The sequence below is a fragment of the Oreochromis niloticus genome, linkage group LG8, assembly GCF_001858045.2.
Source record: "Oreochromis niloticus isolate F11D_XX linkage group LG8, O_niloticus_UMD_NMBU, whole genome shotgun sequence".
Taxonomy (NCBI): Eukaryota; Metazoa; Chordata; class Actinopteri; order Cichliformes; family Cichlidae; genus Oreochromis; species Oreochromis niloticus.
Genome location: NC_031973.2, coordinates 4,192,066 through 4,214,749, shown reverse-complemented (window position 1 = coordinate 4,214,749; position 22,684 = coordinate 4,192,066). Strand labels below are relative to the sequence as shown.

Below are 22,684 nucleotides of genomic sequence, written 5' to 3'. Positions count from 1 at the left end.
CAAAAGGAAGAATTACTTATGTGTAAACCAGATACTCAGGGTTGCTTTAACAAGGGATTGGGACGTTTTCTTCAGTAATACCATAATATGTCTCAGAAGCAGTTCAATTTGAATTCAATTCAGTTTTATTTATACAGCATTAAATCACAATAACAGTCGCCTCAAGGCGCTTTGTATCGTAAGCTAAAGATCGGCCAGTAATAGAGAGAAAATCAGACAAAGACAACATTTATAAAAGATGGAAAACACTTGGAATCACTCACTAGTTGCAAGTTTTAATTCAATTCAGTTTCATTTATATAGAACCAAATCACAACAATTGCCTCAAGGCGCTTTGTATTGAAGGTAAAGATCCTACAATGATACAGAGAGAAACCTCCTACAAATCCAGGCTCGAAGAGGGGCGGATATCTGCCGCGACCGGTTGAGGTGAGGAGAGGAAAGCATGACAAAGACATGCTGTGGAAGAGAGCCAGAGATTAATGATAACTAATGATTAAATGCAGAGAGGTGTATAGACACATATTGAGGAGGAAAAGTGCTGAAGAGAAACACTCAGTGCATCATGGGAATCCCCCAGCAGCCTATGCCTATTGCAGCATAACTAAGGGAGGATTCAGGGTCACCTCATCCAGCCCTAACTATATGCTTTAGCAAAAAGGAAAGTTTGAAGCCCAATCTTAAAGGTAGAGAGGGTGTCTGTGCTGAGTCCAAACTGGAAGCTGGTTCCACAGAAGAGGAGCCTGGAAACTGGAGGTGCTGCCTCCCAGTCTACTTTTAAATCAACAACTAGCTCTTTATTAGGATGATGCAGTACTGTGAGGTCTTTAAGAGGAGATGGGTCCTGATTATACAAGGAACAGGATTTTAACTTTGATTTTGTATTTAGCAGGGAACAGAGATCCTGACTTTACTCTCGGTGCAGTAGGACGAGGATTTTTTTTAAATTAGCTTGTTCTTGGTTATATTTTCTTAAAGTGGCTGTTGTAGCAGTCGCATCATCTTCAATTTCCCATGTGCCTCGCAGCCTCTAGTTTGTTCTTTGTGTTTGTGGAAAAACAAAAAACAATAAATTAAATAGTTTTTTTTTTTAAATGAACGAGAAAAGAACAAAGGAGGGAAGCAAAATTACAGATAACCACATGAGGAACTAACCTCCAAAATAAAATGGGAAAGAAGAGGGATCAAATGAAAGCACACAAACCTCAGACTCGGACGAAGGGGAACACACTTGGAAGAAACAAGAAGTGAGAGAACAAAACATAATCGATAGGCAAGAAAAACAGAACAATGGATAAAACAAAGCTAACATATTTACCACTATACTTCAACCAGCACCCATCCATCCTTCTAATTGCTCATGGGTGGAGAACGACATTTACTTTGTCTTTTCTGCATTTCGAGTCTTTTATTATGAAAAGAAGAAGAAGAAGAGTCTGAATCTGAGGCGTATACAGCTTGTTACCAACACACACCCAAACAGGACACATAAATACTAAGAAGAATTAAAAAAATGTACAGAGCAATATCTGTACATATGTTGTTAAATAAAGTTTATGTACAGATAAGAAGACGTGGCCCAGGACAGACCCCTGAGGCACCACCATTTCTGCTGATTTGACTGGCAGGTGAAATCCAACATTTCAGATGTTACAACAAGCCTAGCGTGTCCTTACTTCTCGTTCAGCTGACCCCCGCTGAGCCCTCCTCATAGGAATCATCTGGATATGACAGGAAAATCCTGGGTGACAGAAACAGCATCCCATCTTCCCTTTATGTCCCCTTCCCTGTAATCCGCCCCCTCCCGCTGTCCCTGCTCTCTGGCTCCATTTCTTCTCACATCAACATTTCAACATATCTCGCTGACACACAGCTTTCTCTTTTCTCTTTTCACTGATGCCTCTTTCCTCTCCGCCCCATGCAGACCAGTTCCCGAGCCTTCAGAGTAAGATGCGGGTGGTGCTGAGGGTGGAGGTGGAGGCTGTGAAGTTCCTGAAAGAGGAGCCTCACCGTCTGGATGCCCTGCTGAAGCGCTGTAACACCATGACTGATGCTCTCAGCACGCTGCGCAGGTACTCGAATCAAAAGTGAAATGAACCCTCGCTCAGTTATTAAAGCAGGTCAGCTCAAGTATTTTCTGCAAGATTTACATCAACCCACACAGCCAGTCATCATTTTTTAATAATCTGGTTTAGATAATACAGCTGACGTCAGTTACATAACACCAAAATCTTATCAGGACCAATCAATTATTTAAATAAACCATTTTTTATCATTTAATTATAAAAAAATTGTTTTTTCTTTATTTACAGATTATAAAAAGACTTAAAGATATTAAACTACAGTATTTACACAACATGTGATCGAGGTTTTAGGAACAAGCCTGAATAAATCAAAAATCGTACTTGACCTCTGGTTCACGGTCATTTTCCCGTTCACCTCTCAATTCTTTTCATCACAGCTGCTCATTTGAGATCTCTCAGTAGAAGTGCCCTCATGCTTCTCCCTCTGCGATGTGTTCTGGATCGGCTCCAGTCACTAAAAACAGCATCTCGATTTCAACTTGATTTTCATTTTGTGGATGGAGCACAGGGAAGTAAGTCTGGTCAGAGCAAAATGCTCCGAGTTTTTAATTTGCCGTGTGCTGGGATGCACCACCGTCGCTCCTGGAAGATCCGCCTCAGACACTTCAGCAAGTTACAGTAGAACAGCTGGCAAACAGAACGATGAGCTTGTGCCACGCCGAGGCGTCCATCCATCTGTATGTTCGCAAGAATGTCTACTCCTCCTTCACCTTTACTCAGAATTTAATCAAACTTACGTAAAATGATCACCTAATGGTGTTTTACACAAACTGTGCTCAAGATCGAGGTTACACTCGTTTTAGAGGCAGTAACGAGGCAGGTGGTCATGATGTTTTGCCTGATCTGTATATACTAATATCAGATTTAATGGAGACAAAGGCTTGTGCAGTGAGCTAAGTGCTAATGACTGCATAAATGTTCTGCAATTCTTTCATTTAATTTCGTGTTTTATCCAAAACAAAGTTCCATTCGAATCCAGGATTTGTTTTAATGTGGAATCAGTGGAATGCAGCTTTTATGGGATGTTTAAGATTAAAATTTAAGGAAGTAAAATCAGAATTGATGCATGACCAAGCTGCCAAATGCTGAATAATCCCCGTGAGTCCTGTGTGAACACAGAGAACATCAGAGGAGAGCCGACGGGCGCAGCAGTCTCTCCTTTCCACTGTTGGTATTTCTGATTAAGGGTTAAACGTTCTGGTCATCAGGCAGCACGCCTCGTTTCTGCTGATATCAAAATGATAACATGTCGTATATTGAGGTTTTTTTTTATTTAGTTTTTATTGAAAGCAAAAGTCAGAAGTTAAAACTGTCTAAGCAGCCGTTCGGGAACTTGAAATTAAGAAGTCTGAATCCTGTAAACGGGATTATAAATCTCAGAAAAATGTTGATGCCGGTTTTCTTGGGGAGCTGCAGGACTTTAATGTGAGATCAGTAAGATTAAAATATGTAAGAAACTCCTCTCCGGTACACCAAGTATGGCCAAGTATTTCAGCTGTGTCATCTTTCTTCAGTTCCTCATATGTGGTAATTCAATCGTTCATGCGATGAGTAATATATCACTTACCCTCAGTGGTGATCTGCAGTGATGTTTGTTTTAATAATCTTTTATCTAACTAGGTAAAAAAAGTCTCGTTCAGATTGAAAATATCATCTTGAAGATGGCAGCAAACTTCGTTACATTTATAGACACAAACAAACAGACAAATAAAACTGTCACACAGAACAGATGACCCCGGGGGTGTGCCGTGCGCAGCTGTGTCGCGTTCAGCTTCCGACGTGGCCACGGGAGCTGATGGCGCCCGGCCTGAACGCTGACAGCACGTCTGGCAGACGTTTCAGAAGCATCTGAGGAGTAGCTCTCAGTAGCAGAGGGAAGGGCAGGAAGATGTAGACAGGAGTATCATAGAGAAGCCGGTTAATTTCAAAATAAAAGACCCCATTCAGAGTCAGTGCTTCGAAATGTGCCTGGTTTGATTTGAACCTTTGTGCAGATGTGACATCATATGACATCCTGATCGAAGGTCCAAGTTTGAATGCGTTCAAGTGCAAACAAACTTTCATAACCGTTTTGTTCTTGATCTTTACTTGCACGATTGTCAAAAGGCAGTCAAAACATTTAATAGGTGCTTTGGGTTGAATAAGTTTGCCTCCCTGGAAATGAGAGATCTAATTAGGAGTCCTGGAGCCAGTGTTTTACAACATCAGGAAATGAACTGGCCAAACTTAAATCTGGCACCATTTTTGCCTTTTTATGGGTTCAACAGTTCAAGGTTTTGATATCTGAGTTTTTGCACTCAATCAGCAACAGTTTGGATCATTTATGATTCGTTACCAGAGTTTGTTAAGGTAAACGTAATAAAAGCTGGGTAATCAATGACAATAGACTTCATTGTGTTAGCTGATGACATAGTCTAGGACCTTACCGTTATTCTGTTGTCCCCTTTGTTATAAAGACAAGTCACTGAGGGGGTGTGGAAGAGCCCCGAGGACCTCTCCAACCAACCGCAGAAACGAGCCGATGACCTGAGTCGTACCTCTGATCTCGACATCCTGAACAGTCCTCCTCTCAGCCTCACCGATCTCAGCACCAGCGCCGGCCTGGCCAACTGGATGCCCGTGTCTGCCGGCGACGCGGACGCCTCGGGCCCCGAGCAGGACATCCAGCCTACAATGACCTTTAGAAATCGAGTTCTTGATGAGCTGCCAAGCCGGCGTCCTCCTGATAAGTCTGTGTCAGCCGAAGTGCGACTGGTAATGAGCTGCTCATTATGACTGTTTTTCTTCCTCTTACTGGTGTGAACAATCTTAATGTGCACGTTGTCAGGATCGGCCAGATGGCAAATATCCATTTACATTTGAAATTGCATCTGAAGGTACTTAAATCCCTCCATGAGACCGTGTTCACACGCCAGCAGTTTGTTTATAATTCCATTTGTCCATGCAGCATTAGAAAACAAACTGCTTCTCTCTGCCTCAGTTATGTGTTTCCAGCTCTGCCTCTTAGTAGTTTGCATGTTAGGGCATATCATTTGTCTATATCTGTATTTATGTCAGGCGGCTGAGCGGGACTGGGAGGAGAAGCGTGCCAGCTTGACCCAGTTCAGCGCCCAGGACATCAATCGCTTGCTGGAAGAGACTCAGGCAGAGCTGATGAAAGCCATCCCCGACCTTGACTTCGCTGCCAGGCACATAAACAAGCCGGCGGTGCCCCCAAAGCCCCAGATCACCATCCCAATAACGTCCGCCGCAGCTACTTCTGCAGCTGGGACCACTGGGACCACAGCCATGACCTCCGCCACCTCCACCACTACAAACACCACACCCAGCGGGGACCAGCAGCCTGGAAAGGTGCAGCTGGCTGCCCAGAAGCTGAACAGCATGGAGGGGACTGGTTCGCATCGAGGCTCAGGTGAGTATCTGTTTCAGATTTAAATCTGAACTTTCAGCTTTGACTGAAGAGCCTTTGTGCTGTCTTCCTCCGCTCGCCTTCAACCAGTCGCGGCAGTTGGCCGCCCCTCCCTGAACCTGGTTCTGCCGGAGGTTTCTTCCTGTTAAAAGGGAGTTTTCCCTTCCCACTGTCGCCAAAGTGCTTTCCCATATGGGGTCATAATAAAGCACCTTGAGGCAACTGTTGTTGTGATTTGGTGCTATTTAAAAAAAAATAAAAGTTAAAATACTAAAAATCTGTTTATTTTTAAAGTGGACCTCAACGTGGCCAAGTATCGAACAGAAAAGCCCTCCAAGTCTCCTCCTCCGCCTCCACCTCGCCGAAGCTTCCCCTCCGCTCACGGCCTCACCACCAACCGTACTGGAGAAGTCATCGTCACCTCCAAGAACCTGAAGGTGAGACTCCGTCAGGATTCAGTATCCAAAACGACATTTGATTCACACCTTGGTTGTTGGGCCACAGTTTCAGTTTTTAGATAACAACCACAGAACCAATCACTTGATCATGTTTGAATACATCCATCTATTTCCTTAGCCACTTTTCCAATAAAGGGTCACATGGTGGCTGAAGTCTATCCCAGCTGTCGAGGGGTGAGAGGCGAGGTTCTCCTCGGACCGGTCACCAGTCCATCACAGGGCTTACACGGACAGACGACCGCGTGTGCTTGTATTCATATCTACGAACTAACATGTTTGAGTCATGAACAAAAAGTATCTTCCGCTTTACTTACCTGAGCGATCTTTGAGTAATGCAGGCTTCCCCAGATTAGTGTGAGTTAACCAGGCTTTAACAGCACTTTCAGGATTATTGCCATGCTGGTACAACGACAGGTTTTTGCCACACATCTTCAGATTTTGGCAGATCTCTGCAGACTTTGCTGCAGGCTCACAGCAGCATGCTGCCTTTTTCAGCTCACCCTATAAATCAAGTTTCTGTATTTGCCCTCTGGTCACAGTGTTGTTAATCCATATGGATTGTTTTGGTGGGAACTTTTCTATTTTTTTAGGTATATGCCGTAAATGTCTGCCTTTTCTCAAATCTGTTGGAAATAAATGTCTCTATTTTCTTTATACAAACTACACCCACTAACCAGAGTGGTTTCATCCTGTCATGCTTTCATAACTAAAGCCTCTTGTCAGAGTTGGATTTAAATCTCCGTCTCTACAGTGATACATGTGGCAGCAGAAAAAATGTAGCTCCCTTTTTGAGCAAGCCAGTCATTTCTGGTGCAAGTGCTCTCCATAGTGCTTCTCTTATATTCTGTTACATACAGTGGATCTCCATCATTGTCTTGTCTTTTTCCCCACACCCCAACCGGTCGCAGCAGATGGCCCCGCCCCTCCCTGAACCTGGTTCTGCCGGAGGTTTCTTCCTGTTAAAAGGGAGTTTTTCCTTCCCACTGTCACCAAAGCTCTTGCTCAAAGGGGATCATATAATTGTTGGGGTTTTCTTTTGTTTTCATTGTAGGATTTTTACCTTGACAAACTGCAATTTGGTGCTATATCAATAAAACGGAATTGAACTAAATGAAATTAAATTGAATTTGACATGTTTGCCGTGGCAGGTCAGTGCTTAGAAATGTTGTTGTCTGTATTTTGTCCTTCTGTAGATGGAAGAAGATGGTGACCTGCCAAAAACCCTCGTGAAACTGAGGCGGACCCCCTCCGATGCCCCCCGACCTGCCTCGACCCCTCCTGTGATCGCAGCCTCGGCCGTACAAGATGAAGATGACGAGGAGAAGATTATTGCCGAGCTGGAGGTACATTAGTCTGGATTTTTAAGTGAGAAGTTATTCATCTGATTTGTGTTGCAGATTTCTGTTAATACATGTTGTCTCGGTGTGATAACGTGTCTTTCATAAAACTACAAAGATATTTCAGAGAATGCCTGTAAAAGATTGTAATAAAGGGTACAGCAGCCCAGCAAAGGCCACCCCCACCTCTCCCTGCATCATGGGCAGAAAGGTAAATTAAAAACCTCCAGTTGCCTTCTGTCTCCGCCACACCTGTGGGCTCTGCTTCTGTTTCTGCTCATTCCCCCTTTCTGTGTACTGCTTTGTATTTTCTACTACTGCTGAAGCTTTTGTAGCCACTAATACAAAGAGTCAACACCTTTTTCAGAGTCACACTGAAATAAGCAGCGGAAACACAGCTGTAAAAAGCCAGCAGACTAAATTGTAGACAGCAGTTTAATCTGGTGGTTTTCTGACCTTGGTTTAAAAAAACACCAGCATTTCCCACCATTTATACGTTCAGATCCTTTCAGATGCTTTCATGTAATCGGCCTTATACTGTGAGGTTTCTGTTAGAGGAGAAAAACACACGCCGAGGAAAATCTGGTGATTCATCTCAGCTCGCTAGCAGTGCCTGAATTTATTTACTGATTATAATTTAATTTAAATACAATAACTGGCTCTACAGGAGCGAGGAAGAGAGAGCACTGTGGGCACCATGCAAAAGTCTTCTTTACATTTTGCATTTTGTTTCTGAGGAGCGAGACTTTCTTATATTTGTTTCGCTTGTGCAAGTTGTGCAAACAACGGTGAAGGCTGTCATTTACACAAAGGTATCGATCAAAAATGTCTCATTTCTAAGGAATTTGTCATGTAACTGCAGCGTCACAGTGTTTTCTGTCACTGTGCACGCAGTACTGCGAGCCGTGACTGATGGCATTAATCTGCTGTTTTCTGCTACGTGGATAAATGACTGGAGGAGTAACGATGACCTCTTTTAACAGAAAACTAGATAAAGTGTTACAATGTATTAAAGTTGCCATGTCAACAGCACAGTATGTGAATCAGATTGTTTCAGTTTGTTTGGTGATACTTAATTACTTTTCTGTGATAATGTAAGCTAATTAAAGTGTATGCTATATTTAAAACATCCTATTTAGTTTATTTTTATTTTTCACTCCTATGGTGGATCAACAGACGCTGAAATATATCAAAGATTAAAAGAAATAACAGGATTTTCTGGTGGCGTGTCTTCAAAATGAAAACTTATGTGTGTTTTCCACATTCATATTTAAAAATCCAATTGTAGGCAGAAGGCTGAATATAAATCTAAGGTGGCTGAACTTTTCTTCTCTTTCTAACACTGTTAATGTGTCCTCTCCTCTGCTGACTTCCAGTCTTGCATATTGTGATGCTTGTTTATAAAACGTGCATTAAGTCTCCGTAACCACCGCTGCAGCTCCTTGTAGCTGACGGCGTGATGCGATGTGCAGTGAGTCAGCACGGATCGAAGCAGATCATGCATTTAGTTTAGAGTGCTCTTTATGACAGCTCTGCTGGCACGTTGAGCTGAGAAAACAGGTCTTGTTTTTGTTGGAATTATCGCACAACGCCACTAAGCAGGTAGCTGTCAAAATAAAGGGACGATGAGACGAGGAGGGAGGGCGAGGGAGGGGATTTCAGGTTCAGAGCTGCAAACAGAAACGTTTCTCTGAAAGAATCTATTTTCTCACATGCAGGTGCTTTAAATTCAGATCCCACTTTTGTTCGCTGAAGGCGTTTCGAGCAGCGTGGCGTCTTTAAAGTTCTTGCCAACAGTGATTAATGTCAGCAGAAATAAATTGTCTCTTTCTAATACTGGTCATTAAATCTGTGCTTTCCTGTGGTAGAACATTTTTACTGAAATTTGGTCCAGAGAGACGCAAAAAAGGTTAAAGGTTAAAACTCAAGAATCAGAACACTGGCACCTAGATCTTCTCTGTACAGCTGCTCATACAGACATGTAGACATTATGCAATCATTCGTCACAGCACAGCACTGTAATAGATGTAAATCCAGTTATCAATGAGGATTTTTTTTGTCACTTTTTAACAATTTAAGCTCAGTCAGGATCATTTTATTCAAAAGATGTCCTTCCACAGTATGTTGATTCACCACCCTTCACTGCACATGCACGGAAAAGAGCGAACATCAGTTACAGCAGATGTAATGTTAATGAAGACGTGAGGATGCAAGGCTAAAGGAGCTTAAACAGGAAGCTCTGTATGAGATGGGTGTGTAGATGGGTATCAGCTGATGCGACCTGGCACAGAAAACAACTGATCTGAAGTATACTCAATTTATTTTTTACAAAAGTCTGGTAAACAGATCTTAAAAGTGTATGAAGACCAAGTGGGGCATACTCTTACTTAGCCACTTTATTAAGTACATTGTTCTAGTGTGCAGTTTGTTCCATATTTATGTGATAGCATCACAAAGTTGCTGCAGATTTGAATGATGTCAATCTCTCATTTCACCACATCCCAAAGATTGGATTAAAATCTGGTGACAGTGGAGGTCATTTGAGTTCAGTGAGCTCGTTTTCATGCTCCAGGAACCAGTTTGCTGACTCGCGGCTGGATGGATTCATGCTTTTATGTTGTTTACATCAAATTGTCACTCAACCATCTGATTGCTACAGCAGAAGACGCCTCAGACCAGGAAACATTTTTCTAAATCTTCTTTTGCCCAATTTCAGTGAGAAAACATGAAATGCGGCCTCAGTCTCAAGACGTTAGCTGACAGCAGTGGCGTCTGGTCTTCTGCTTCAAGGTTCAATATTTGTGTGCTCAAAGATGCTCCTCTGCATACTTTGGCGGTTAGCTGAGTAGCTAGCTTACTGCTATCGTCTTAAAGCAGTTTAGCAGTTTAGCAGCTATTCAAAAACAACAAAATATAATCTACAACACATGGCCAAAAAAATGAGTACACTTTCAGCATGTGTCGTGTTTTCATTTGGAGGGTTTGCAGATCACAGTCACAAACTATTACAGTATAGAGAGGCTGTGTCTGATTTCATGCCAACACTTGGCTGGTTCAACATGAACACAAGCTGAAATAAGTTAAATTAAAATGACGGTGCTCTCTCTCTCTCTTGGCTCCCACAGAACAGCAGTAACTCTCCCGGCCCGACGAAGGGACCCACCGTCGCCGCCCGGCTCAAACACCTCCAGCAAGGCAGCCTGGAGAGGCCCAAAACCCGCAGGCAAAAAGAGGAGATCCCCAAAGTCCAGGGTCAGCAGCAGGTATTCCACTTCTAAAAAGTCCACCTCTGATGCTTCGTCTGCCTCTGCCTCTCCTCTCTGCTGTCACTTCAAAGGAAGTCCCGCTCCCTTCCCCGGTGACTTCTGCGAGATGAAAACTGTATAGGCCTGACCGGCAGACGACACGAGATCAAACACAAACCAGTGGGGGAGAATATCTACAGAACCCTTGGTTTTTTACCAGTTCTTGATGTGTGTTTTGAGTTACTGGATCTAACCTAGCTTGCTTAGAGGTCAAGTTTTTGTCGTGCGAGTACGTCGATGTTTTGATTTCCTGAGGAAGGTCTCGGTGCTTGTGACTGACTAAACTAGCTTTATTATGATAGATCTATTCCGATACATCCTCTGCCTCCGTTGTGTGAAATAAGCTTCAGTAATGCCACGGAAAGACTTCATATCTCAGAGTCACAGAGATGATATTTCACCCTGATCCAGCCATGTTTCTCTCACTGAATCCTCCTCATCTCTCAGTCTGTTCATCCAGTAATTACCACATGCTGCTCTTTTTCTATTACCCATCATTAGACCTCAAGGTCAACAGGCAGGGGTGCAGCAGGCGCTGAAAAACCTGAAGGGTTCACATTCCAGCCCCTAGGCCAGTCCATAAAGCTAGCTTACTTGCCTTTTTAAAGCCAGGATGCTATGATTATTTTGCAAGACACCAAGCACTAACCACAAGGTGCAAGGTCAGCTGAAGATGGTGTGCAGGTTTCAATTTAATATCTGCAGTGAGCAGAGTTATAGTAGCACCAGTAGCAGCGATGTAAAAACAAAGATGAATAGATGGAAAGAATGGAAGCAAGGACCACAACCCCAACAGATAATGAAGATGAGCTGAACGAGAAGCAGCGAGCCAACAGGCTGCAACTGGGGAAGACCTTACTGAGGATCACGGGCAACAGATCCCCAAAGAAAGCCACCTTCCCCTGGAAGCAGTGATTGAGCGTTTTGCACATTTTGAAAACTGTAGCAGTTGTAAAACTGGTAGAAGCGACCGTGACTTTGAATAGGTGGTGTGGGAATCCTTTGCCCAAGGCAGATGGGGCCAGGTCAGAAACCAAACCTCAGCAAATTCAAGACAGTGTGGGGACTTTACAGAGGGAAAGGAACCAGAATTGGATGGCAGAGCTGTGATGGAGGGGTGTGCGGTGTCCTGCTAGTGAACTTCAGATAAATTATTTCCAATCATTGATCTGAATATAAAACGGGGTACAAGGACAGTTTCAAGAAAAACTTTTGACCTAATGTCAAGTTCTCTAAAAGTTATTTTCATTTCAACGTCTAAAAATTCAACTTAAAATTCGGACTTTCCCGTTAGCTTCTATCTATAGACGGTATATAAAAGATGGACACGCATCAGTTAGAAGTCCTGTTTTGAAGCCTCGAGGTTAATTTTTCACCGCTGTCAATCTTGGCATTTTAAAACCAGATGTGACAACTCAGTAGCCAATCAACACCTTCTATATAATCCTGCTTTCTGACTCTAATAATGACCATAATTTACAAAATTATTTACAAAACAGCCTTCATCTTTATTTAACTAAACCTGAAATGATGATTTAATGATCTCAAAGTGTTTACCGAGATCAAAAGGCTGATGTCCCATAGTCTCCTATCAAAGATGAGTCTCCCCCTGCTGGCCGTTAAAAGAATGCAGGTCTTTCATGTTGGCTTCACTTATCAGACCTGAGCGTTCGGTCCATCTTTTATACTGCCTGTGGTTCTATTGGTCATGTGACCCAGTAACCATCTGTCATTTTAATTACCACTGACACTAAAGGAAGTGGGGTGGAATATCAGCCACTTTTATCAATGTCCGGCGGCGAGGCGTGGTCGTATAACGAGTTAAACTTTTCTTAACTTTGAAGCAAGCGACAGAGGCGAACACTAACTGGAGATGAACTAGATATACAGAAGCAACCAACTGTCAGCTGTAAAACAGAGCAGGAGTTGTCATTTTCAGTTCATTAAGCTGCAGATTGTTTTCCCAGTTGATAATTTGGTTGAACCTTTTTGTTTGCTGTTGCTTTGACCTTGATAAACAGGTGAATTATTCTGTTTTACCTCCAGTTGTGCTTGAATTACAAAACCAGGCATTTAGTTGCTTTAAAAAACTCTCTAACACTTCTTTCTTACCACAAACACAACCATGACCTTCCTGTCCGCAAGACAAACTTAAAACCTGTCTTGGTTCCCTCAAATATCCTTAACAAGCAACTTGACTAAGAAAAGGAGGCATGAAAAGCCAATATTCAAGATGGGGAAAACTTGGAGTATGTAGAAATAGCAGAACTGGGACAATTTACAGCTCACACATTCAGGAGTTATCTGTAGAAAATGCAGATAAAGTAGATTTTTTGTGAGTTCCTGGTTGCAGAAAGACTAAAAAGTAAACCTTACAAATTTTTTATGGACTTCTGCAGTGTTTCATTATTAAAGTGCTGTGATGGCCTTGTACAATTCCAAACTACTTAAGCACGATGTTTGTTGGCAAATTAAACCTCCAGTTTAATCACTCTTACACAGAAAGATGCTTCTAAGCTAATCCAGGCATCTTGAATAAATAAAAATGCCGCGTACGCTAGCACGCCTTTCACAGCTGATTCTGAATCTGCCACAAATTCCCATCCGCTATGTCGCCGTGCACCAGCACAGTACAAAGAGAGAAATCGGTGAGTAAATCAGCAGCTCGGTGTAAAACACGTCGCCTCCTCCTGAGCGTGTCTGTGCAAACGGGAGGTTAAAGTTGGCCGATGAACCCTGAAGCACGGCCCTTTTGCCGCGGAGCTCCACTCGCTCTTATCTGCTCCTGCAGGCGCTCCGGGCTGCCCCTGACCTGCTGAGCGTAACAGCCTTGACCCATCCTTGGCTACGATCCTCTTTGAGTAAATACTGACAAAGAAAATAAAAACGCATCCAGCTGGTGTCTCTCAGTCAGGCAGGCAGCGGGTCACTGTCAATCATCCTCTCATGTGTCAACGCTGCGTTTTGATTAATGATTTTTCCATGAGACAGCCGTCATTAACTCAAAGCAGCTCCTCCACATGAGCCCAGATGTTTTTAGAGACTTTGCTTTCATGTATGCGAGCAGGCCAGTGTCTTTAACAATGCCTCATATTAGCAGTAACAGCCGTTCACATGCGGCCAACATGGCTGACCTCCAGTTGACATGCGATGCCATCTGGGCGCTCGTCCACAAAGAGGCCGTGAGGATTAGTATTCAGCTCCGGTGCCATCTTGTACTGGTCTGAATATTAACTCCCTTTTTTTTTGCACCTCATTTCCCTTATTGCTTTTTAAAAATTCATGATTTTATAACCACACAGCCTGAAAGCAAATGGTCAAATAATGTACTGTAATTTTTCTATTACGCAGGCCGGAGCGAACGCACGGCTGAGATAATGTCATCGAACGTGCTGTTAATATTATGCACAAACATGTTCTCTTATCGCATCGGCTAAATTAACTGTAGAGCCTCACTTGTAATGGGAACGCTGGGATAACAGCGTGGCTCATCCGTGTCAGGAGATGTAAAAAAGCATATAAATGTCAGCCTGTACTGTACATACAATCATGAGGCCAAATGAAGCCTCGTGTAAACGAGTTAATGTAAAGAGAAGGGAGGCAGTGAAGAGCAAAGAATACACAATTGGGGGAGGCAGCAGCGAGTTTACTCACTGGAGCTAGGAGCTGGAATTTAAAACCACCTCACAGGAATGTTAATGTTTTATCTTCTTCCTGTTGAGGGACAAAGATGCTGTTCCAAACTCATTGACTGCCTCGCTCCTTTTGGCTTCTGCTCTACTTTAAATTAAATGAAAATGGGTCAAAATAGTGTTTCAAATCTGCAGAAATCTACAAAAAAGGCGGTGAAAGCCAGAACGTAGGAGCTAAATTTGAACTTTGTTGTCTGTGGACTTTAGTCGCCATCGCTCTTTCTGCCACCACTCGACAAACGCTTCTTTTCCTTCAGGATCAGTGACCTGGAGCGAAGTCTGCCTTATGACAAATGAACAAAACCAGAGGTTCAGCTCTGCTTCTTACCAAAAAATCTCTCACTGCTGCTGCTTTCACTCATTCTTTAGGTAAATGGCAGGGAACTCCTGCAGTAGCAGCTCCATACCTGCTGACATCAGTGGTTCCAGCTTTCCGGTGTTTTTCTTTTTTTGCTGCAGCCAGGTATTTAGCAGCAGCAGCAGCACGAGTCTTTTATTGGTGGACGTGCATGATACTATATTTGGTATCAAGATGAAAAAGGGCTAACCTCAGCAGGGCCTCGGCCACCACTGACAAAGTGTGGCCAGCCGTTTATCCCCCCTACACGCAGCCGATGATGATGCCCGTTAGGGGGCCGTTCACAAGCTCATAAAGCTGACTTTACATCCTGTTACTGCTTCCCCAGCAGAAGTGATTATGTACAGATATGATTCAGTAACAGTAACGAAGAAGAACTGAAGCATGTAACTGTGGTTTATTTCAAGCTTATACACCACCGGTCCAAAAAAAGGTCACACACTGATATTTCATTGGCCACCGTTAGCTCTGGCACACATTCACTGTGGCATCGTTGCAGTAAGCTTATGCAATGTCACATTTATTTCTGGGCTGCTGTCTTTTTTTGTTACTGATGGGAGAGTCAGACCGCTGTGTAAAGCCTTCTCCAGCACATCCCAAAGATTCTCAGTGGGGTTCAGGTTTGGACTCTGTGGTGTCCGATCCATGTGTGGAAATGATGTCTCATTTTCCCTGAACCACTCTTTTAACAATCTGAGGCTGAGGAATCATCTTGGATAAACCCATGCCATCAGGGAAGACAAACCTGGTCATTCAGGGCAGGATACCTCACACATTACTGAGTCAGACCCCTAATCCAATGGTGGGCTCCCACCCACAATGCCCTGCAACCAAGTAGTGATTTTTTTTTTGGCCAGACACTGTGCAATTTACATGATTTCAAAGCCACATTATAAGTTAGAGAGTATTTGGCAAATATGGAATTTTTTGCACATTAAAGAAAATAAAACAGCAAAATAAAGACATCCAGATGAATCAAACTGTAGCCGACCTAACTAGCTTAGCAGCTCTCCGTAGCTGTGATCATGTCTTTTGAAAAGTGAGCCGATGCTTAAATCACATAGTTCAATCTATTAAAGTCTATATTTTATTATATTGGCTTACATGTTAATGTGATGAGTGTTAATAGTATTCAGACAGATGGAACCAATTCCCCATAAGCTGCAGTTGTAAAATAAGGCTTATTCTTTTGAAAATTAAAAAGAACAAGACAGTTGAAAGAGCAGTTTGAAGATGAAGTGTCCATTTCTGCAGTTTTAGGTAGTCTGAAGGATCTGCTGTTTGGAGGTAAAGTTATGAAGGTGAAAGGGAGTAAAGTTAAAGCACTGTATCTGTTTTCCTCCCCACGCTGCTTCTGTTTTTGCTGCACTGCCACTGTAGGTGGGTAAACTTCACAAGATGCCTGCGTCTCCATCAGCTGAACTGGGGTGATGTTGCTCCGGGCAGACGAATGCTTTTAGATTCAGAGTGTCAGGCATCGGGATCTGCCAAAATAATGTGAAGCGATGCAACATATTTGATCTCTTCATGACTGGATTTACTCTTTTGCTTCACTGTTTTGGTTTTCTTGTGGTAACGGCTGCTGTTTAGCATTCCTCAGTTTGACGGAGAAGCTGCTGTGCTGCGTGGAGGAGGCGGTACACTTTTAAAAATCCCCTCCGGAGCCTGGGCGGTGCGTCTGTCTCTGCTCGTCCTTTTGTTCCCGAGAGCGCCTCAGATGTACCTGTGTCCCCCCCGGGGCTCCAGGCAGCACCTTGTCACCACAAACAGTTTTCTTTTATTGCTGAACTTAAGCTGTTGTCGAGTTGGATCCTTCCCCCTTTGTACACCCTGTTCCAACAAGGTTACAGACAATACCAGCACTCACACACTTTATCCAACCAGCCTTTTATTGGCCTAAACTGATTTTTCTTTGATCTGTTCTTTCAAAGAGGAATTACTGCCCACCCAATTCAGGGCCTTAAAGGATTATTGTGGTTTATCACAACTTAGCTCTTATTTTTGGTGTGTATAACTGTGTTATACCAATCAACGCAAACCCAGTTTCAAGGAGGAGAAGGGGGGGTTTACAGGTTTGTGTAGTGGAGCACAGTGTATTCATTCAAAAATTCGTTCGAAATTCCAGAAACTCTTTAGGAAAGTACGGTGGCTCTGAGAGGTCAAATGCAGTGCAGCCTAAGAAAATACCAGCAAATACAAATACGCTGTAAAAGCACAGAAAACACAGGCTAAGGGCAAACACGTATCTACGGTATTATATGAGTTGTACAATTAAAACACGTTGCTTCACTTTTTCATACAGCAAAACGAGCAATCCTTCGGTCGTTTTGCTGTATGTTACTCCTGTTCCAGCACATTATTTACGTTTTGTGAGCTTTTGTGGCGTTTTTCTATTTGCTGGTGTTTTCTTCAGTTGCACTGCATTTGACCTCCCAGGGCCACCGTAGTTAGGTGTTTAAAGAAGTCATAAATTAACCGAGAAAGCAGATTTATCTCAAGCTTCTTCTTGCTGCCAGGTTACGCACCCCCTGGTGGCCATTTGAAAGAATGCAGATTTGACGTACTTTTGAATAGGCTTGACTTTTCAGATCTGGTGGGTCGTCATCTTTTATATACAGTCTGTGGCCACACGTTGAGATAATTCTAGAAAACACCAGAAGTCCTTTAAGTTTGCTGCTCCTCAAGTACGCACCGAGTACCCATCCATCAGGTAAACAGGAGTCGGGACGACGTTCTTGGCACATGCATCAAATCTCTCTTTACACACCCAGTGCGGTAAACCATCTCCATCGTTAATCTTCCTGAACGTAACTTGTTTGTCTTTCGGCCAGCCGAACATTTGGATGGACAGACCGTTTCGGGCCGTGTGCGGCTCATGGAGGTGTAATGGGAGGGAAAATCTGTAGCCCACTCATGTGCAGAGCTGTTCATTAGCAGTGGCAGCAGAGGGGGCCGGGGGACGGCCAGCCGCTGGTTGTTTTTCCACTTGGTTTATTTATTTGGCACACAGAGGAGCTGCAGAGGCTGCTGCTGAAGGCGAGGTGTTTAAAGTGAGAGCAGGTCAGAAACATAAATGTTTTCTCAGGAACACCCCAGAGCCCCGGCTAATACAGAGCTGCGGTCAGAGGAAAATTCGCTTCTCCTACACCTTATCTTTCCTCCTACATCACGCTCCTTTCCTCGTCTACTTCTCCTCATCTCCTCTGCTTGTCTCCTTTTCTTTTTCCACTGTTCGCTTCCTCATGGTTTTGTTTTTCTACTCTCTTCATTACGTTTCCTTTCATCCCTTTTTTCTTCTTCCAGTAGTTCCTATCCTTATCCATCCCTTCCTTATCTCCTACCATTTCTTCTCCTCTTTCCTTATCTCCCCTTCGTATCTTCTTCATTTTTCATTTCCTCATTTCTCTCTTTTCTTCCTCTGCTTCCTCCTTCCATCCCCATTCCCATTTTTCTCTCTGCTTTCCTTTTCCTCCATCGTTTCTCCTTCTATTTCAACCTGTTATTCCATCGGCCTCATTCCCATCTTTCCTTATCCTTTCCTTCCTTTCCCTTCTTGTCCTTGATCTCCCTCATGCCTTTCTCCCTTATCACTTCTTTTTGTTTCCTTCCTTATTGCCTTTCTATCCTTTTCCTTTAGATTTCTCTCCCTCTTTCCTCATTTGATCTTGCCCTTCTTTTTGTTTCCTCTCCTTTGTACTACTCATCTTTCCTTTTTTGTGTTCCCTCTTCCTCTTTCCTTGCCTTTTGCATCTCTTTCTTCCTCTTCTCTTTCCTCATCCCTGGTTACCTCTCCTTTTCTCCTCTCAATGTTTCCTACCCTTGCAGTTTATTCTCCTCTCCTTTTTTAGCTTCTTTTCCTGTTTCCTCTGCTCATCCTGTCTTCTTCCTCCCCGTCCTTCTTGTCTGATGCATTTGTTTCCTTGTGTCATAATCTCACTCCTCCTTTCCCTGTCACCCCTCATCATTTGTTGTCTTCTTGTTTTCTCTCCTTGTCTCCTTTTCATCCTCCTTCCACTCCCGTTTCCTCGCTGCCTGTCCCTGTTGTCTCATGTCCTTGTCCTCTTTCCTCTCCTCCTCCTCTTCCTCCTGTCACTGCGTCACACACAGAAGAGGAAGAAGAGCTGAATAAGGGCAGATTTTCTGTCCCTCGTCTCTGACAGCAGCAGCTCTGTGATCATTTCTGCCCGTCTGCAGCTCAGCGACAGCTTCGCACTCTTCTCTCTCGTCTACCCACAAGCACGAGGGCTGTCACGCCGATGCACCAAAAACCTGACGTCCCCGGCGGCCAATCACATCGAAGCGGAAAGTAGTGGTAGCGCAGGAGGGGGAAGGGGCGGGGGAGGAGATCATAAATCATGGATGATTTAACAGAAACTTGAAATACATTTGTCTGTTTGTAAAATTTGATTTTTGTCTTTTTTTCTTTTTCCCTTCCCTTTCACCGCTTCTCGTTTCCATTCTAATTTTTTCTTCCTTTGCTCCCGAATCTTCCCTCTCTGCTTGCTTTTTTGGGGCAGTGCTGAGCTTTTGTCACCGCTACAGCAGAAACGCCGCTCATTGATCTGGGCGATCATCATCACCATCACCACATCACCATCAGTTTCGCTGACGTTTTCCCCTCGCTGCTTTTTCGCACATCATTTTGGTCCGTGAGCCAGTCTCCTTTCTTCCTCCTCTCTCTCCTTGCTTTGCCTTTTTTCATTCTCTGTCTGCTTCTCAGGTCTCTCAGGCCTCAGCTGGACTAATAACGTGAGGAGTGAGTACTCGGATCGTTCTGGTTTTGGACTCCTAAATCCTAGCTCAGACCTTGAAGGTGTGACATTTTGTCATTAGCGTAATTTGTCTGACTCTCTCGGCTGCCGTAGAGGTCGTTTTCACATTAAGGAGCCAAATTAAAAGGGTAAAAATTTATTCTGCACATTTGGAGGTTTTTCCATTGGCTCCAGACCTGCGTCGTGAAGCAGTGTGAGGATTTCACCTCTAACATGTATGTCGCAAATCCATCTTTCACCATAACTAACAGCTAAACACAATAGCTGTGTCCCAGCTTTGCACCGGCTCAGTTACCTTAAAAAAGAACTTTTATGCTCATTAAAAAAATGCTGCTTTGGGGGATTTTTGAACAAAAATATACAAACAAATCTTAAAAAGAGAACAAAGTCATTCCACTGTTTGCTAATCAACATCTTTGGCTCAAACTGCCTGAATAACATATTTTCATATCTGAATACATCTTGAGAAGATCCTTTTTAAAACCATTATTTTTGTTGTGGGGTTACCAAATTGCCTATTATTTAACTGTATATAATGAATTTACTAGGAAGGGAACTGGGGACTAATTTATGAGATGTTTAAACACAAGGAAAAAAAAGTTCAGCCTAAAAGTAAAAAAAACAGTGAAAAGCTCAGTCTAAATGCTGGAGTTAAACTCTATATAAATAAAATAAATCTCGGTCTTCACTAATTTAACAGTATTTTGAATGTGTGTCTCTTTTGCTCACTGCTTATTATCAGATTACTTAGCTGACTTTGGCTATGGCTAGCAGCAACAGCTTTAGTTTCTGTGCGCTAGCAGCCATTCGCCTGTGCAGAGTGTAGCTAGCTTTTTTATATCACAATACTGTAGAGCCGCAAAGGTCAGCATGGCTGCCATCTGTCTTCCTTTCCACTTTGTTGCCGTCTGCTCTATGGCTCTGGTTGGTCATCGAAGGCTCAACAGGTAACAGTAAAATGTGAATAATAATGATAATTGTAATGGGCAGCACAGCAACGCGGTGGTTAGCGCTGTTAGCTTACAACAACAAGGTCCTGGGGTCAAATCGATCATCTAGACAGGGCAAAAAAAAAGACAATTAAAACCTAAAATTTGTGACTATGCCGAAATTTATATGATGAGCAGTAACGCAGCAACGGAACCATAAAAATGTCAGAGCTTTAAGTAAGGGAGCGATAGATTTGGTTGCCTAGCTGGGGCTTGTAATGTCCACGATGAGACCAACAGTTAGCTACAAAATGATGCACAACATACAAACTTTTGCTACATTTTTTAACTTTTACTAGTTAACTAGTCATGCACAATGCAAGTTTTATCCTCTCTAACCACGCCCCTTTTCTAAGCCACACCCCCAGTGACTTTAGCCACTCCCACTCATTCACTCCCATTTGTAAAATAAACAATGCAAAATATTTGCAAATCCAATCAAAAAATCCTCCCAGTGTGATGAAAGCATGTCAACATACAGCATTTATTGTCTGTAAATTGAAAGAATTACATAAAAATGAAGCTCAATAACAGCAAAAGAGAATAAAACGATGAAAATGATGATCATTACTAAAATAAACTATCTCCTCTTCGCAGGTGTGTGAAAGTGTGAAACTGGGACACAGCAAATCGTGTTACCTTTACCTTTTGTCTGCAACACGTATGTTGTCAGAGTTTAACCCGTTCCCAAATCAGTGTGTTATAAAAGTTTTAATGAATGTGACAAGCTGAGTTTGGATTAAAGCGCAGAAATGCAGCGAGCTGAGACGAAAGGTTTCATGTAAACCGAATCTAAAGTGACAAGATAAATAATCCTGCACGCACCCGGTGCTCGACGCGGTGTGTGACATCTTGCTGGAGGGAAATCTGACACTGAGTGTGTATTTATACCACCGGCACACAGTAAATTACAAGCAGACGTTTTAGTATATAGTTAATACATTTATGGAATGTATTAGTAGTGTCAGAAATAGCATTAAAAGCTAGCACGCAGTTAAAGTATATCCTAAACCACTTCAGATATATTGTATGTATATTAACAATCATTTAGTTTAAGTTTGGGAGAGAACATGTAAAAAAGAAAAAAAGTGTCATCTATGTTTTATATAATCAAGCTTTTTTTTGTATTTTTATACTTGAAAAAGAGGATTCATATGCACGTTTAACACATTTATTCTGTAAATTTTTATTTTTCTGCGTTAAAGATTTCTTTATTTTTTCTGCTAACCATGAAACAAATCATTAACACATTTTATCGTAGAGACCAGGAGGGGCTCCAGATGCTCGCGGCAGGCAGGAACATGTATAGAAAGCACATGAAACAATCACCTCTCTGATAGGATGCCCTCATTTTGTAGCTGTTTTCCTCTATTATAACCAATAGCGTACACTACACAGATTATACAATTCAAACTGTTTATCGATGGTTTCTTGATGAATGTGTGATTGTTCAAACCATTTGTGGGTGTTCAAATCATGTATATAAACCCAGATAATATATAACAAAATGGATTTTATGTGAAATTTTTATAGAAGGAATTCAAAAAAAAGAAAAAACTCTCCAAAATGGCATGCATACTGTATACATTCCTGGAAATCTGCACGCTGGGTCAACAGAGGTCTCATTTTCTTGTCAGAAATTCTGTGTATACTTGTGAGTGTATGATAGAGTAAAACAAAAATTGTACAGTTACATAGATTTTTGTATTATGTTCGAAATGGCAAAGCCCCCAGAGAAAAAAAAAGAAAACAAAAACCGCGACTATTATACCTTCAGAGAAATGAACGATATTGTATATCAACTAAATGATGAGTGGTGCTTGCTGTGTGGGGTAAGTGTTGTTTGTGAATCGTGAAGAAGAATGATAAACTACTACAAAGTCAGTATAACTAAAGACCAACTAAACAGTGCAAAAACACCGCGCAACTTTGTGTATGGAAGCTAAAAGTTGCTGCTTCGTGTGAGAAAAACCAACCGAATGAAAAAGGTTGCTGCTTTTGTACATTCCTGTTGTGTTTTTGTGACAATAAAGGTGACCCTCTTATACACGACGAGCGTCGGCGCCTCATTTATTTGACTCGGGCAGCTCATCCTTAATGAATGATAAATGTATTACCGTGTAACGATGAGAGGAACCGCTTTAATCTTGTTGATTCTGGAGCCTTCCCTCTGGACAAATAAAGGTCTCAGATTAGTTTAAACACTAACCAAATATGCGCTCGGTTAAACCTGAGCTGCGGTGCGATGAGGTCGGGGCAACTTTCATTTAGATTAGATGA

The 22,684-nt window shown here is 42.6% G+C and overlaps 1 protein-coding gene across 1 annotated transcript in view; it reads left to right on the top strand.

Annotated features, from left to right (window-relative positions):
• LOC100694955 (SRC kinase signaling inhibitor 1) overlaps positions 1–22,456 on the top strand; it is a 138,236-nt gene extending 115,780 nt beyond the window's left edge. Inside the window, 7 exon segments of the mRNA XM_025909674.1 lie at positions 1,925–2,072; positions 4,541–4,838; positions 5,142–5,496; positions 5,788–5,930; positions 7,145–7,294; positions 7,407–7,499; positions 10,414–22,456. Of these exon segments, the coding sequence (XP_025765459.1) occupies positions 1,925–2,072; positions 4,541–4,838; positions 5,142–5,496; positions 5,788–5,930; positions 7,145–7,294; positions 7,407–7,499; positions 10,414–10,566 (1,340 nt within the window). The 3' untranslated portion in view covers positions 10,567–22,456.
• The last annotated feature ends 228 nt before the right edge of the window (positions 22,457–22,684 follow it).